The 18,264-nt window shown below is 45.0% G+C and overlaps 1 protein-coding gene across 1 annotated transcript in view; it reads right to left on the reverse strand.

Moving 5' to 3' along the window:
• Positions 1 to 18,264, reverse strand: part of LOC309558211 (transmembrane protease serine 9-like) — a gene marked incomplete at both ends in the record, with an annotated part of 116,697 nt that overhangs the window by 38,305 nt on the left and 60,128 nt on the right. Inside the window, one exon of the mRNA XM_082261233.1 lies at positions 13,298 to 13,592. Coding sequence (XP_082117359.1) covers positions 13,298 to 13,592 — 295 coding nt within the window. The remainder of the gene's footprint in view (positions 1 to 13,297; positions 13,593 to 18,264) is intronic.

The raw sequence follows: 18,264 nt of genomic DNA on the forward strand, positions 1-18,264 counted from the left end.
CCTTTCTCCCATGGACTTTTATAATGGACTCATTCATTACACTATGATGTCTTGTTGATTATATGTTTGAGATACATTCCTCTAGCGCTGCTATAAACTTTTTTATCTTCATAGAAAAAGTGTAACTGCTGACTTAATAAACACACACTCACCTGTCCCAGGATCCAGCGATGTGGCTATCCGAACCCTCAATTCTCTCCCTCTCCTTTCCCTGGAACTGGCATTACAACTGGGGACTCTGAGCTGTGACAGCTTGTGGCTTCACAACCTGGAGAACGTTGTGCATGCACGAGTCGCGCTGCACCTTTTTTTAATGGTTGGGCAATCTTCTGGGACCTGGGACGTGTCCCAAAAGATTGCAGGGAGGGGGAGAGGAGAACTTCCAGTCAGATCGTCTAGGAAGTGTGAGTGGGTGCCTGTCAAACCTAGGTACCCGCTCCCCCCCAAAAAAAAACGTACATGCCAAATGTGGCATAAGAAGGGGGTAGGAATGTTCAAAGTGGAACTTGCTCCCCCAACTGGAAAACCATTAATCAACAGATGGAACAACCTTTACCATCTTTTCTATCCGCACTCCCCAAACTAACCAGAGCAGCCATTAATCCAAGTATGATAGACAGACGTGTCCCCCCCCCCCTTTTTTTTTTCTCGTCTACCCCTCCCTTACCCTCTTCACCCCCCCCCCCCCCTGCCCTCTTGATTACTTTCTTCTTTGGCTCTTTCTCTCTCCTTCTTTAAGTTAATACTATAGATTATAAACCCTTAACAGAGGAAACAGTTTAAGAGGCCTCACAGAACCTCCACTCTCATAAACACTAGATTCCCTACCCAATTCAACTTCATATATTAGACTTAAATATCTCCAGGCCCTTCTCCCTTTTATGGCTTAAATCCCCATCCGGTTAGGCACAAATGTTTTACATGTCCTCCTATACCGTTTACAGATTACCCCTAACAGGTCAAGCCAGTACCCCACTCGGAGGCTACTTAATGGCTTTAATCCCCACTATATATTTGCTATGATACTTTTGACCTCTATTGGCTTGATCTTTACTTCATTCACGAGTTTCTGAGTTCTAAGTCATTACATGTGGTTCCTTATTATTTTATATATATATATATATATATATCTTTCCACATACTATTCATGTACCACATTGTTATATTGTTATCTTTTTATGATAATTCTGTTGTACTCTGTATTATCTTTGTTTAAAACAATTAAAAATTGACTTCCGGTTCCGGCGCCCATGTAAGCAGCAGCGCGGGACTCCGGCTCCAGACATCGCCCGCTATTAAATCAGCTTTTTCAGCCCTAACGAGCCGGCGGACGCTGCTACTAACCCGCTCATCACCCCGGGTACCGAGCGGTCATGGATCGCTTCCTACAACACGGATCCGCACCGTCGCAGCACGGCGGAGCTCCGCCACCCTCACAAATCAAGGCCCCGGCTTAAACTGCGGCCTCCTCCGAGATAAACATGGAGGACATTGCCTCACACATTGGCACTGCGGGACCCGGTCTGCCTCATTAGCCCAGGCAGTAGCCACCCTACTCTCTCCTACCATCAAAGATGCTGTGGACAGAGCAGTCTCGGAAGGGATCACGCAGCTGCGGAAAGAAATCGGTGACCATGCTCACAGACTGACCGAGATGGAACACAGGATGTCTGACCTGGAGGATGAGCTGCAGGGATCCTTCGCTATGGATCAGCAAGCCAGGCAGACCCAAAGGTATTTATTGGATAAGGTGGACGATCTGGAGAACAGATCTAGGAGAAATAACCTCCGGATCATAGGGCTGCTAGAAACCTATGGGACTGATGCTCTATGCGACATTGCCTCCTCTCGTCTGCCCACGGCCCTAGGGATCCAGTCAGCCTGCTCGGTGGAAAGAGCCCACCGCCTGGGGGCCCCATCCAATGACAGACGCTCACCTCGTGCTGTGATCGTGCGGTACCTGAATTATATGGACCGGCAAAATATTCTGAAATCCTTCCGCAATTCTAAGGCCCTGCAAGTTGACGGGCACAAGCTCTTAATATTTGCAGACTACTCCCAGGAGGTATCCCGTCGCAGGAAAGCTTTTCAGCCAATTTGCCAGGCTTTGTTCCACAAATCCATCAAATTTACTTTGGCTTATCCCGCCATCTTACGCCTCGCGGACTCATCTGGCGAACAGAAGTCCTTCTCCACACCTGATGAGGCCTATCACTTCTTGCAACGCCACTTCAACATAACGCTGGATCCCCCCTCCACACCTTCCCCCCAGCGCCCACAAGGCGCCCGGGAACAACGGAGCCCCAGAAAAGACCCGGCTAAAAAGCAACGAGTCTCAGGCCCCTCTTCCAGACACAGATACCTTTGAAGGCACCCTGGCTGCCAGCTTTCACTTTCATCGCCACCTCTTCTCTGAGGCAAAATGCGATCATCCTGTGTTTCGCCAGTGACGAACTATTCCTTTAGGTACCACTGGTAATTATGCCTATGATGTATATGCTATATTTTTTGTTGGTTTGGCCAATGTGCTATGATTTCTGCTTCCCGATCGGGACGCACTGACATGTGTGGACGAGTGTTCTGCACATGTCACTGTCCTCCCTCAAGCCTATCGGCTGGTTATAAGTGTCATGTTCCCTGTATTGCATCTTCATGGTTATTGCCTAGTTCATCTACTGCTTATAGTTTGTGTTCTGTTTGGTAACCGCTCGACCCGCACACCTTTACTTGAACTGTCGTCTATGACCCCTTTCGCCGCTGCGGGACCCTCTTTCTGTTTCTACTGCATGCCCGCCAATAGTGCTCCTTTTGTGTTGCCGGCTGAAGGGGCACTGTGACGACTACGTGTGGTAATGTTGTCCGATGCGCGAGCGAGCTCCCATGAGGAAAAAAGAGAAGTCCGTTAACTCAGATTGCTCTCTGTTCCCCATATACCCTTATGCCCCTGTTGGGCTGTACCCTATGCCTCACACCTCCTTTGTACCTCGAACACCGCTTGGTTTCAGGTTTTACTCGGCTACCTCTGCACCAATGCTAACCAGCAAGAGTACACACCCCGTGACACCTACACTCATGACTGTTAACCGGCATCTAGCTCCAATACCCTGGAACCCACCATGAGTGTGATTTCGTGGAACGTTAAGGGCCTCAGATCTCCCAACAAGCGCATGGCAGTGCTCAGACATTTGAAACGTCTGAAAGCTGACATCGCGATCCTGCAGGAGACGCACCTGGAAGCCAAGGACTTCCATCGCATGAAAAAATTGTGGGTAGGACAGGTTCTGGGCTCCCCAGCAGTCAAGGGAAAGGCGGGCGTAATAATACTCGTACATAAAAATTTTAACACAACTGTAAAATCGTCTGTTACGGATGATGCTGGCCGGGTGGTTGTGTTGCACCTGGCGACCGCCCTTCATGAATGGGCGTTGGCCGGGATTTATGCTCCCAATGCTCCCACTGAATCTTTCTTCCAGTCAGTTACTCGCACGATAGCCCCGTACCTACATCTCCCACTACTGGTAGCGGGTGACTTCAACACGCTGATACACCCCTTGGAGGATAGGTCCTCGGCAAGAGACACACACCTACCCAGACCCCCACGTCACTCCCCTCTGCTGAGGGATTTTGCGGATAGTATCCAACTCTCAGATGTCTGGAGACTTAATAACCCAGAGGGCAAGGAATATTCCTTCTTCTCAAACCCCCATCACACGCTTACGAGAATTGATTACATTTTTGCCAACCCTAAAATGCTCCCCTATACGGTCTCTCCGCGAATACATGACATAGCCGTGTCTGATCACCCCCAGGTTTCGGTTAACCTCACAATCTACTCGACGGTTGCAGCTGCTAAATGCTGGCGGTTCCCCTCCTTCCTAAATAAAGATCCTGGAATTGCCTCACTCATCAGGGAGGTCTGGGCGGATTATGTACTCCTCAATGACTCGCCGACGGTCTCCCCCGTAATCTTGTGGGAGTCGGGGAAAGCCGCGCTCAGAGGACGTATTATCTCTTACGCTGCTGCGTACAAAAAGACTATCGCCAAAGAATTTATGACAGCCAGCTCCCTGCTGAGAGACGCACAATCTGCGCTAAACGCGAGAAACACAGAGGAAAACAGAGAGAGATGGCGCAATGCCAAAGCGGCTTTCGACGGCTGGGCGACGAAACGGGAATTACTTTACAAATCGCACTAGGATTGTAAGTATCACTCCTTTGGGAATAAATCAGGCAAATTGCTAGCCTCTCTCTGTAGAGGACCCTTTACCCCGACACAAGTCTCTGCTCTTAGAGATGCCGACGGCAACAGGGTAGAGGATCCCCAAGGCATAAACGACGTCTTTGCAAAATGTTATCAATCTTTATACAGTCAAGAGCATATGAACGAGGATACTGCCTCGGACTGGCTTTCTAAGGTCCCCCTCCCGCAGGTCACTCGGGAACAACTTTCACAATTGAACGAGCCTCTTTCGCTAGAGGAAATTGCCAAGGGTATAAAATCTCTCACGTCAGGCAAGTCCCCCGGCCCCGACGGATACACCCCGGATTTCTATAAGTTAGCGGCCGACGCGGTCGCCCCGACACTGCAATTAGTGTACAATCACATATTAGACGGCAACCCTTACCTCCCCACGGGCCATCAAGCCCATATAAAATTGATATATAAGAAAGGGAAAGACCCTCTAGACCCCGGCTCCTACAGGCCAATCTCGCTTCTCAACGTGGACTCCAAGCTGCTCTCCAAATTAATGGCGGACAGATTGGCGTCCATAATGCCCTCTATTATTCATCCCACGCAATCAGGGTTCACAAAAGGCAGATCTGCAACATCAAATATTAGGAAGGTATTATTGGCCTTAGAGGCTTCCAAGGCAGACCCGAGCACGGACGCGGCGATAATCACTCTCGATGCCGAAAAGGCTTTTGATAACGTGAATATCCAATGGCTGGATCGAGTCCTCACCAAAGTAGGCCTTTCGGGCAAATTTTTGCACTTAATTAGGATGATGTACGCGAGTCCGCAGGCGCAGGTGGTGATAGCGGGACACATCTCTCCCTCGTTCCGACTGTTCAAGGGGACGAGGCAGGGGTGCCCACTCTCGCCTCTACTGTTCAATCTAGCTCTAGAGCCCCTCTCCATATATTTGCTTTCACATCCCGATCTTCGAGGCATAAGAGTGGGAGCGGAGGAATTGCGCACCGCTATGTTTGCGGACGATGTGCTTATTTTTACGTCAGATCCAGGTCACGACCTCCCCTTGATCCAGGCCATTTTCGCCGACTACCGTTTGTGCTCGGGTCTCCGTATCAACTTCCACAGAAGCGAAATATTACCCCTGAACACGACGCGCACTCCACAGTGGGCAGCGTCGTCAAGCCTGCGTATAGCATCCACACACATTACCTATTTGGGAGTCAAAATAGGGCGCTTTCCCTCTACCATATACCGCTTAAACTTTACACCAGTACTTGACAAGATGGTAGCCGAGTTAAAATCCTGGGCTAACTTGCCACTTTCCTTGTTTGGCAGGTGCCACCTGTATAAAATGACCACCTTCCCGAAACTTTTATATCCTATGCAGACGATCCCGATTTTACTAAAACACTTGGATATTAATAGACTCCACAAAGCAGTGTCTTGTTTCATTTGGCATGGGAAAAGGCCTCGTATCTCCCTCAACAAGCTGCATATGTCTAGGAGGGATGGGGGGGTTGATCTTCCTAACACGAGAATTTACAACCTTGCGTGCCTTCTGAGAGGCTGCTTGGATTGGATCAGCAGGGAATCGCGGTATACAAATTATTCATTGGAGTCTCAAATGGCTGCTCCTCACGACTTGGTCGCGTTGCTGCACTGTGGGACAGGGGATGTCCTCAACGCTCTTCGTCACAATATCCTGATTAGAGATACGGTGGCAGCTTGGAGAGAGGTGAGGAAGAGGTTGGGGTCTTCCCAACGTTTGTCCAGACATCTTCCCATCCATAACCATCCTGGCTTCCCACAGGCGCAGCAACATTCGGCATATGGGACCTGGTCCCAAAGGGGGATAAAGTTGATGGTGCAGCTTTTTGACGTGGATACTGGGATCCCTTTAAATTATAACTCATTTGCCGAGGCACACGATTTGCCGAAAGGCCACTATCTGTATTTCAGGCAATGTATAAGCTATGTAAATGATTTGTGTCGCACATCATCATTACGATTCCGCCTCACCCTGATAGACCAATGGATTCTACAGGCCAAACACAGGATATCGCAGTTGTATAAGCCACTCCTCCAAGAACTCTATCAGGGGTCTGTGCACTCAGTCGCTAAATCCTGGAATAAACTGCTCAATTCGCCTGATGCTCAATCCAGGATCTTGAAGGGCTACCTGACAACTCGACAACATGTAACCTGTGAATTCTGGAGGGAGCAACAGTTTAAAATTCTCCATGGAGCATACTACCCTCACATGCGTTGGTCGAAAGACCCAGCACATCATCTATGCACTCTCTGCAAAGAACGTTATCCTTTTCTACTGCATAAGCTGTGGTCTTGTCCACAGGTATCATCATTTTGGGACAAAACATTACGCTATATAACCAGAATGTTGGGGGTGTCCATCCCCAAAGACACCTTCCCACTCTTGTTCAATTGCCTAGATTCGGAAAGTCTACCAATGCCAAAAGACTCCAGGAAAAGCATAGCACAAGTCAAGCCATGGTTGGTCAACTGCCTGATGGCAGCCCGCAGATTAATTCTGCGCCACTGGATGTCGGACACCGCTCCCACTATTGCTGAACTTTCCTCTGATCTCACCTCTTTAAGAAACATTGAACTAGTGGGACCCACATTGGATCCTCGCCTAACCCGAACGATCATAGATCGCAAGTGGAACCTACCTACACCCAATCCCCCTTCTCCTGCAGGGCCACTCACACTCCCTCTGAACTGATCTGAGACCCCAATACTGACTTGGTGGACAAATGCCCGCACTCATACGGTTACACTTTATTACACGTTAACCGATAATGCATGTGTTGGTGTGCTTGGCAGCAATGGTGTCTCTCTATATGCTTCATATGGTGTAGAGGTAGAACTGTTGTATACATATAAGATAACTGTAGCCATTTAGCAGTTTTGAACACTCACGAGGTACTGTTTACCCCTTTTCCCCTTTTCCCTCACCCCTCCCCTAGAACCCTCAAACACTCCCCACCTACCCCTCCCCTCCCACCAGACAATCCCTTCACCCTACAACCCATCCCTACTTCCTTGTGTCTGATGTAAGTGAAAAAGTTACTCAATATACGTTTTATTCTAACATGTTTTTATGGTCGATGGAATCCCTCGACATTCTGAATAGGTTATCGGAGCTCGATTTATTTACAGTTTGAATTTGCGGTTTGTATGCTAATGTTATTGCTCAACAATTGTATTATTTTGTACTGAGTTCGATTTCCAATAAAACATTGATTAAAAAAAAAAAAAAATTAAAAGTTTGAAACTAAAGAGGAACTTGCCCATTCCTAAACCCTCTCTAAGACACTGTGGTGAAGAAAAATATGCCCCATATTCTGGGATGTGATCCAAAGAAAAATGGGATGTGATCCAAAGAAAAATGTTGTCCAAGAAATCCCAATAATGGAATAAAGTCTTCTGCAAAGTCAAGATTATAAAGCTTCCCTCCTATTGTATTTTAACATCTCCCCATGCAGCCTTTGAAGGTGTTAAGTTTAGGGATGAGCAAAACTGATTTGTTTCCCTAAAATTTCCATTCTAGCCAAATACATTGGGGTCAATAAGGTGACATTTCAACTATCTAGCACCTGTGCTTGTGCCAAAGAAGGATTTTAAAAATAAGGGACGGTACACAAATATTGAAAAGATACACACACACACAAAGAAAAAAAACAAATACAAAAAATGAAAATTAACTAAACTAATTCAAAATTAAAATTAATTATTATTACTATTGCTATTATATCTTGTAGTGAAAGCATTGGACCCTGGTAGTGCACTGACTATGCTACTGATAGTTCCCCTGCTGCCTGTTTATCATTTAGCGCACTTTATGTTAATGCTGCCATCTGCCACAGAAAAAAATTAGCCAAGGTTCCCCCATCTAAATTTTGCTATGGGGCCCCACAAGTCAGAATTATCCCTCCGACAGGATTACAAATGTTTTGGCTGCTAAGACGGTTCACACATCATTGTATACAGCCTTTTCCCTGGAGCTCACAATTCAGATTTCACTTTTTCCTTATAGCATGCAAAATAACAAAAAGTGCCAATCAGCAATTTAATGTTTACATTAAAAAAAAAAAAATATCATCAAAATCTGCAATACAGCTACATTTTCTAATGTTTGTCTCTTAAACTACTTGCCTACAGGCACTTCTATCCCCTTCCTCCCAGGCCAATTTTCAGCTTACATGCAACTAGGGATGATCGAACGGTTCGGGTCGTCTATCGGTTCGACCCGAACATTGACTGTTCGAGGTTCGGCCGAATTTAGAACTTTTTGCCCAAAAAGTTCGGAATTCGGCAACCAGAACTGACCAAAATGCAATGGGCCAGGAAATGGGCTTTAAAAGCCCGTGATTGAACCAGAACCATAAGTAAAAGCCAATTGAGGGGGCAGGATAATGCTAGGAATGTGATTGGAGTGACTAGGGGGTCCAGAGGCCAATTATTAGTGAATACGCCCCCCAGTATATAAGATAGCCCTGCCAAATTTCTACCATTTTAATACAGGGACATGGAAGAGAGTGGAAGCAGTTTTGTTACTTCTGCTTCAAAGTGTCATTTAGCAATTATTAGTGTGAGGAAAGGGATATCTAGTGTAGTTAGGGTGCTATTTTCCACTTTAGTTAGCTTCAAAAATCAAGTTTCTGTAGGGAAAGTGTTAAATGCCAGGGTGACCGTAGTGTAGTGTAGGGTGAACTGACACTGACTGCTATGGCAGGGTGACCAAACCCTTCCATTTCAGGGTGACCGCTATAGAGAAAAGACCGTTTTCTCTTATGTGACTTTCAGAGCAGCGATATGGCTTCTCCCCTGTCAGCCTGCTTTTTGCTGCAGGCGTTTATAGGGCTTTTTTGAGGACAAGTTTGGAGTCAGGCATGACATCTGAACTTGTGTATAGGGGTATATATACACACACATGTATGTATATATACACCTACACATATATAGGTGTGAAAATAGCAGAACTCTATGCTTACGCTAATGAAATAATTAACAGGCATATGGCTCCGCTCCTATCACACCTGTATATGTGTATGTGTATAATACATATAAGTGTGTGTGTATATATACCCCTATACACAAGTTCAGATGTTTTGCCTGCCTCCAAAGACCCCCAAAAAAATGCCCAAAAAAACGCCTGCGCCAAAAAAAAAAACGCCCAGGTGTGTTTTTTTTGGGCATTTTTTGGGGGTCTTTGGAGTCAGGCATGACATCTCAACTGGTGTATAGGGGTATATATACACACACATGTATATGTATTATACACATACACACATATAGGTGTGATAGGAGCGGAGTCATATGGGTGTTAATTATTTCATTAGCGCAAGCATAGTGTTCTGCTCTTTTCACACCTATATATGTGTAGGTGTATATATACATACATGTGTGTGTATATATACCCCTATACACAAGTTCAGATGTTTTGCCTAACTCCAAAGACCCCAAAAAAATGCCCCAAAAAACGCCTGCACCAAAAAAAAAAACGCCCAGGTGTGTTATTGCAGCCTTTTTTTGGGGCATTTTTTGTGGTCTTTGGAGTCAGGCATGACATCTGAACTTGTGTATAGGGGTATATATACACACACATCTATGTCTATATACACCTACACATATATAGGTGTGAAAAGAGCAGAACACTATGCTTGCGCTAATAAAATAATTAACACCCATATGGCTCTGCTCCTTTCACACCTATATGTGTGTAGGTGTATATATACATACATGTGTGTGTGTATATACCCCTATACATAAGTTCAGATGTTTTGCCTGACTCCAAAGACCCCCAAAAAATGCCCAAAAAACGCCTGCAATAACACACCTGGGCTTTTTTTTTTTTGGCGCAGGCGTTTTTTTGGGCATTTTTTGGGGGTCTTTGGAGTCAAGCAAAACATCTGAACTTGTGTATAGGGGTATATATACACACACATGTATGTATATATACACCTACACACATATAGGTGTGAAAGGAGCGGAGCCATATGGGTGTTAATTATTTTATTAGCGCAAGTATAGTGTTCTGCTATTTTCACACCTATATATGTGTAGGTGTATATATACATATAAGTGTGTGTATATATACCCCTACACAGAAGTTCTGATGTTATGCCTGACTCCAATAAACCCCAAAAAATTCCCCAAAAAAAAAGCTTGCTACAAAACCGGCAAGGTGTGAAAATAGCAGAGCCATATCCCTGTTCTATAAGTGACCTAATAGAAACTACCTTTTTTTTCTGGTTCTGGACATGCTACAGAGCTGAAACTTCACAGGTACACTTTTTAGACCCCCCAGACACTAAATCCAAAATCAAATTTTTTTTTTTCAATAATTTTTTCAATAATTGGCTCTCTATCAAAAATGACAATTTTTAAGAACTTTTTTTTGTGTGATTAACCACTTAAGCCCCGGAAGATTTTACCCCCTTCCTGACGAGGGTTTTTTTTGCGATTTTTTACTGCGTGAATTTAACGGACAATTGCGCGATCGTGCGACGCTTTACCTAAACGAATTTGACGTCCTTTTTTTTCCACAAACAGAGCTTTCTTTTGGTGGTATTTGATCACCTGTGAAACTTTTACTTTTTGCACTATAAACAAAAAAAAGAGCGTAAATTTTGCAAAAATAACAATATTTTTCAAATTTTTTTATATGAAATTCCCCCAAAAAAATGTAAAAATCTAATTTTTTTAACATTTTTGGCCAATTTGTTTTCTGCTGCATATGTTTGGTAAAAAAAAATCGCAAAAAGCGTATTTTGATTGGTTTGCGCAAAAGTTATTGCGTTTACTAACTAAGGGAAAGATTTCTGTCATTTTTGGTGTTTTTTTTTTTTAACGCATAATGGCGGCAATCTGCAATTTTTCTGCGGTACTGCGACATTGCGGCGGACAGATCGGACCCTTGACTGACATTTTTTACACTTTTGGGGTTACCAGTGACATTACTGCAGTAATCAGTGCTATACATATGCACTGTTACTGCAAAATGACACTGGCAGGGAAGGGGTTAACTTTATTGGGGAAGGAGGGGTAAGTGTGTCCCTAGGGGCGTGCTTTTTACTGTGATTGGCTGTGGCTACTAGTGTAGGAACAGTGATCAACGGTCCTACATAGTAGAACCGTATGATCACTGTTTCTACACAGGGGAGAATGACAGGTGGCTTGTTTACATCAGCCGCCTGACTTTCTCCCTCTCCACCGATGATCGCCGAGTGACCGGCGGACCCGATGTCACGCACTGACTTCCCTGTGAACGAGCGGCGGCGGGCGGGCGCATCCGCGGGCGCGCGCTCGCCCACTATTGGCTCACAAGGAAGTGACAGGCAAGTGACGTACCCCTACGTCACTTTGCCTGGCCGGGGCTGACTGCCGCAGTATATAGTCGTGCGGCGGTCGGCAACCGGTTAATAGTCTCTGGGGTATGACCCAGAACCCTAGGCACTTTTTAGGTCCATTTATTGGGTTTTAGGGCTTCAAAATGGTGTTTTTTGATTACCGAAGTTCGGGTCCCATTGATTTCAATGGGGTTCTGAAATCCGGGCCGAACTTTCTGAAAGTTCTGGTGTTCTGGTCGAACCGAACTTTTGAAAAGTTTGATCATCCCTACATGCAACACTATACCCAATCAAAATTTTTATCATTTTTTGAGACAGAGCTATCTTTTGGTGGTATTTAATCACCACTAAGTTTTTTTGCAAAAAAAAGAAAAATTACAGAAAATAGAAAAAAGTTTTTCTAAGTTTGTTATAAAAATTTGTATATAAGTACCTTTTCTCTTTCACTGACATGTGCTGCACTGATGGGCACTGATGTGACAGCACTGAAGGGCACTGATGAGGTGGCACTGATGAGGAGGCACTAATATGCAGCACTGATGAGCACTAATAGGCGGTACTGATGGGCACTGATGGTTGGCACTTATGGACACTGATATGCAATACAGATAGGCAGCCCTGATGGGCACTGATTGGCAGCACTGATGGGCACTAATTATCACCACTGCTAGGCACTGTTGGGGCTGCACTGATAATCAGGGCACTGATCATCTGTGAGGAAATGCCGCTGATCAGCTCTCCTCTCCTCACAGGTTGTCAGTATGAGGAGAGGAATGGTGATAACCGGCATCTCCTTGTTTACATGTGATCACTGATTGGACACAGCTGATCACATGGGTAAAGAGCCTCGTCATCTGAGCTGGGTGATATGCCGTGTCCCAGGGACAGAGCGCACTGCCGGTCACCACGCTGCGTGCCCCTGCAGACAAGCAAGCGCAGCGAGAGTGGGACAATGTCACGTGACGTCATCCCAGAACAAAAGAGCTACCTTGCGCCCATCATTTTACAATACAGCAGATTAGAGGTGGTTAAAAATGCTTACCTACTAAAATATACTCTACCTATTGATCTGCCAAAATTCCTCTGTACTCAGCATTTGCTGCACTGGAATCTCAAGTCTTATTGTTAGCCAGAGCCAAACCTCTGACTATAGAACCCACCCCCATGAGGATGATAAGAGAAGGAGGTGCACTGTAGTCCTAACACGCAGCCCCAATGCAGCCACCACATCCAAGGACAGGTACAATGACTATATTCCATTTTTGTTCCTAAGTTTAGAAGCACAAGCCCCCATATTTTCATAAAACTAGAATTCTTTTGTGAATATAGAAGACAGTGCGGTTGATTTACTAAAGGAGTAGAGCATGCTCACTTTGTAAAGTACTTTTACTTTTTTTACTTAGCTCAGTGAATGAGGGAAAGCTGTGCTGATTTCAATCATCCAATCATGTCCGAGCTAAAATCCATTTTCTAAAAAGGTTTCCTTCCACGTGATTGGGTATTCTTTGAAAAATGAATGCTCACAACTATTTTAGTAAATCAACCCCATTGCCTAGCTCAGCTGAGATGTAGGTCTTCCATTATATTAGTGCTAGTAAAAAGAGTGGTTGGGACCAGGATCATCCAGTGATTATGTGAAAGGCTGAGGGGGGGGGGGGGGGGGAGTCACTCCATTGTCCATTTATGATGATGCATCATCCAGTTGTTTGTGATGATTAAATAACATTACCTTTAGATGTCATTGTTGATAATGGAACACTGGTGTATGGATAGATAGTGCTTCCTACAACGCTGGAATTACCTGGGTTGATGAAGTTTCCTCCACATGTCAGCGTTGGTGTAGGGATATTTGACACATAATTGAATGTAACATCCAGGTAGGTGCTGATCCAGGTTTGATAGGAGGTCACCAGTGTGTACACACCAGGGTAGTTATATAATGCACATCCTTTTCCCCAGCTCACAACTCCAACTTGGTACCATACGCCCTGGACTTTACACACCAGAGGTCCTCCTGAGTCACCCTGGAAGACATAAATAATCATCAGCTGCACCAATGTCTATCTGTTCAGTATAATTCAACAAAAATGTTTCAATCCTAAAAGGCCATAATGGTCAACTACAATCTGTCTAAATGTGTTGACCACTGGGAACAATACTTGAAAATATATCATAGGTGGTACCTGACACCCTATAGACTCTCTAAAATGTATCCCTCTTCCAGTAAGCTTTGTTGGAGACATTGCAATCAAATAGGGAACCTATATCACATCCTGTGGGACTGTATTGCTATTCAACCATTCTGGAAGGTTGTTGGGAATCTAATTGGGGAAATTATGGGCACAAGTATCTCCATCCCACCTGCCTTGGCCCTTTTTAAATGTGGGTATCAAATCTGTTCCTAGAATGTATAGAACTGTGGTGTTACTTATATTATTTGCTGCCAGACTCACCATCACCTACCACTGGAAATCAACAGCACCCCCCTACCGTAGAGGAACTCATAACATGGGTTAACACCCAATGTCAGTTTGAAAAACTATTAGCCATTAAGGATCATAAGGTATCTATTTTTAGAACTACATGGGCTCACTGGATTTTGCACCCTAGAGCCGCCACGGGCCTCTTGATCTGAAAGATTGTCTTGCATTATAACCAGAGAGTATCTACTTATTATTGTTAGCGAATGTCACATATGTTTGCCTGAATTTCTAAATTTCTACCCCCCCCCATGTATTGGAGCTCCGGTAGTTCTTATCACATGGAGAGGCTCCTCCACACCAGGACACAGTTTGAACCCATTAAGGTGTCCGGGAGATGCGATAGAGGGCCTCTCAGATTGCAGGATCAAGCGGCTCCATACTATGGGTTAATGTAACACATACACACTTACAACCGGTAGTCATTTCTTTCATGATTGTACCTACAATCAGTGGATATGTTGTTTGACTGCACCTTTGAATTGTATGCTATGTTGCTGAGAATTATTTTTTTTTTTTCTTTTTTCTTTTTTTTGTTTTGTTTATTATTTTCTTTGTTCTTTCTTCCTTGTTTGTCTGTACTTGAAAACACTTCAATAAAAACATTTAAAGTAAAAAAATGTTTCAATTTTAGCATTTGTCCTTTCCATGAATGTGTAATCACACAAACTATCTGAGCACTCAGTAAATGGGTACGGAATTGGCACTGTACAACAACTTTAAGAAGTTGCAACCAAGTTAGTTTTAATTAGCTTGAAAGCAACTTTGTCGCCAAGTAAAAATTTTGTAAAAATCTGGACATGCGAAAAAAGAGGAGGTACACTCACCCACCCTGCCATCCATTCTTCTGATTGCAGAGCAATGGCCTTTTCACATCTACTACATACAAATAAATCCTGGCGCTGAGGAACAGATGGTCAGAGGTCCCAAAGTAAAGTAGGGTGGACGGATTTTTAGCCAAAAAAAACAATAAGTCATGTCAGGGTTGCAGCCAACCCATGCCCAGATCCTGACTGAGAATCAAACAATACAACAAATAGATGGGTGTACTGGCGCTCCAAAGACTAATGACAATAGGCACTTTGGAATCACTAATCTTGGATAGTCACAGTGAACAATGTCAAATTTATTTAAAATCACAAAAAATCAATGAAAACGGTGGAAGCCACTTTAGATAGCAGGGAGCCTTCAGCAGTGAGGCAATACCTTGAGGATGGACCCATGGATCGTGTGAGGACTTCTGTCCAGGTGTAAATGCCGTGAGGATGGGAGCACCTAGGGGCAGGAGGAGAAGGAGGAGGAGGGGGGGGGAGAGACTCGACCCCCGTAACTCGATTCAGCCGCAAGGATGTTCAGTAGCACCGCGGCGTCTTCTCCTTCCTACGAGCGGCTGAAGCGGCGGCTTGTGACGTCATCCTTCAGCGCCGCCTCATTTTCAGTGCTCCCATCCTCACGGCATTTACACCTGGACAGACGTCCTCACCCGATCCATGGGTCCATCCTCAAGGTATTGCCTCACTGCTGAAGGCTCCCTGCTATCTACAGTGGCTTCCACCGTTTTCATTGATTTTTTGTGATTTTAAATAAATTTGACATTGTTCACTGTGACTATCCAAGATTAGTGATTCCAAAGTGCCTATTGTCATTAATCTTGGGAGCGCCAGTACCCCCATCTATTTGTTGTATCGTTTTTCACATCTACTGCATCATACTTACAGGGGTGTCCCATGATTGGTCATTTGTTTATTCTGTGGTTCCTCTAGCTGACTTCTACATCTCTACAGGGCACAGTAACGATGGTCAGCAGATGGAACCACAGTGCATGGCGGGGACACAGGGGTTGAATGCGAAGATTTGTCAGGCGGATGTTGCTCCTGAGCAGAGCAGAGATCTGAGAAATAGATGGTAAAAGTCTTGTTTTTGCAGTTTTTGTACTTAGTGTCAAAGGAATGGAGTGTTGAGTGGGAAATGGGGTGTGGGATGCTGGTATGTAAATGGGGAATGGCACATTTTAACCATTTTTGAATCATACCCAGGCCCAGGACAAGGAGTGGGCAGGAGGGACGGCTGCCCTGGGCATTGTGGTATAATGCGAGGTTAGGGGCACCATGAGGAGATTGGGGGAAATGGGATTTGTGTTGAAAGTGGGAATTTGGGGGGTGGCAGAGGGTAAAAATTGTTTTAGGAGGGAAAATTTGTGGAGGTGTGCTAGGAGTGGTGATTTGGGGGGATTTTATGTTGGGAGGGGGGAAGAGGATTTCTGATAGAAGGGGGAATTTTGGGGTTTGTGCTACAAAAGGTGAGATGGTAGAGGGGGGGGGGTATTTGTTATAGGAGTGGACATATTTTGGTGAGGGGATTTGTGCTAGTAGGAATGATTGAGCGGTATTTGTGCCAGGAGTGGAAATTGATTTTTTTTTTTTTTTGGGGGGGGGGGGGATTTGTGCTAGGATGGGGATTGGGGAGGGAAATTTGTGCTTGGAGGTTGGAGTGTGTGTGTCTGTGTGTGTGTTGGGGTGGGGGTGTCCTCAGAGGAGAAATTTGAGAGGTAAACAGGATTTTGTGCTACAAGGGGGGAATTTTTTTTTTGGGTGGGGGGAATTTGTGCTGGGGGCATATGGAGAAAGATAGGATTTGAACTGGTGGGGATAGGGGGCAAAGGCTTGAGCTGGGAGGTAAGTATGCCAATTATTGATATATATATTTTTTTTTTTTGTTTCGTTTTTTATTGGTTGAGCTAGATGGATTTGTGTCTTTTTTCAACCTGACTAACTATGTAACTATTGCTCAATTTTTTTGGAGGGGAGGGGATTTTTGCTGACACATAATGTTCATACATCTTTGGGGGGGGTTGCAATTTGGCATGTTTGCCCTGGGCTATAGATGACCTTGTCCCTGCACTGATCATACCCATACCTATACAGTATATATTAGAGCTGAACTCAAGCTGAAACTACTTTGGTATAAGGACCGATTTATTGCAACACTCATGCAAGTGTAATGAAGGTTTCCCCATAATGTTTGTAATATGTGTGTAATAGTTTCCTTGTTGCCTCCTTGTTCCACATTGGCGAATGTAAACCCCTAACAATGTATCCTAAGAGAAAAATAGCCTGCCCCCCCCCAAGATGTATGAGCAGTATGTGTCAGTGAAGATCCCCCAAAACAAACAAACCAACAAACAAACAAACAAACAAATGATCCCGAAATATTCAGCATGCTCACCCCCTAAGCACCCAGCTCAAATCCCTTCTCTCCCCATATGCCCCTAGAACAAATCCCCCCCTCCCCAAAAAAAAAAAAATTATCCCCCCTCACATTCCATCTTAACGATCCAACAAATCCCCCCACCCCCGTCCCATCTTAACGATCACAACATACAGGGATATATGACATATACACATACACACATGCACACACCTCAGGTTGAACTGGGCTGACTGGTGTTTTTATTCAACCTTTCCAACCATGTAACTATGTAACCCCCTCCACCCCTTCCAATATAAATTTCCCTCCCCCATATCCCATCCTGGCACAAATCCAACACAGAATATTTACCCCCCTAGCACAAGTACCTCCCAATCATCCCTACTAGCATAAATCCCCGACCAAAAAAAAAAAAAATTCTCTTCCTCCATATTACTTTTATAGCACAAAAAATCCCCCCCCCCCAGCACAAATCCTCTTCCCTCATCCCCCTTCCTAACATAAATCCCCTCAAATCACCACTCACACACCTCCCCAACTTTGCCCTCTTGGAACGATTCTTACCCCCTTCTGCCCCCCCATAGTCTCCTTCTCAACACAAATCCCCTCCCCCCAATCTCCTTGTGGTGCCCACCACCTCACATGATACCACAGTGCCCAGGGCAGCTGCCCAGTGCCCACCCCTTGTCCCGGCCCTGTGTGCAGCCTACAGAGAATTTTGTACAAATGGATGAATGAAGAGGTGTTTAGCGGAATACCAGGTAACAGAGCAGGCAAGTATAACCTCAGCTCCAGAGATGTACCTGTATGTTGCTGGACTTTCGTTGTTATACTGGTATTACAACTACATCTGCAGACGTTTTTTAGAGCCAGCAGTCGGCTCTCTTGTAAGAGCGATCTGAGCTACTCCCTCCCTGCTGCCCCTCCCACGGCCCTCCGCCGCTTGCTCAGGATCTCCAGTCCCACAGGGAGACCAGAGCAACAAGCCTGCATGTCCGCTGACTGGTGG

This window comes from Pelophylax lessonae (assembly GCF_965119305.1).
Source record: "Pelophylax lessonae genome assembly, chromosome: 6".
Lineage (NCBI taxonomy): Eukaryota > Metazoa > Chordata > Amphibia > Anura > Ranidae > Pelophylax > Pelophylax lessonae.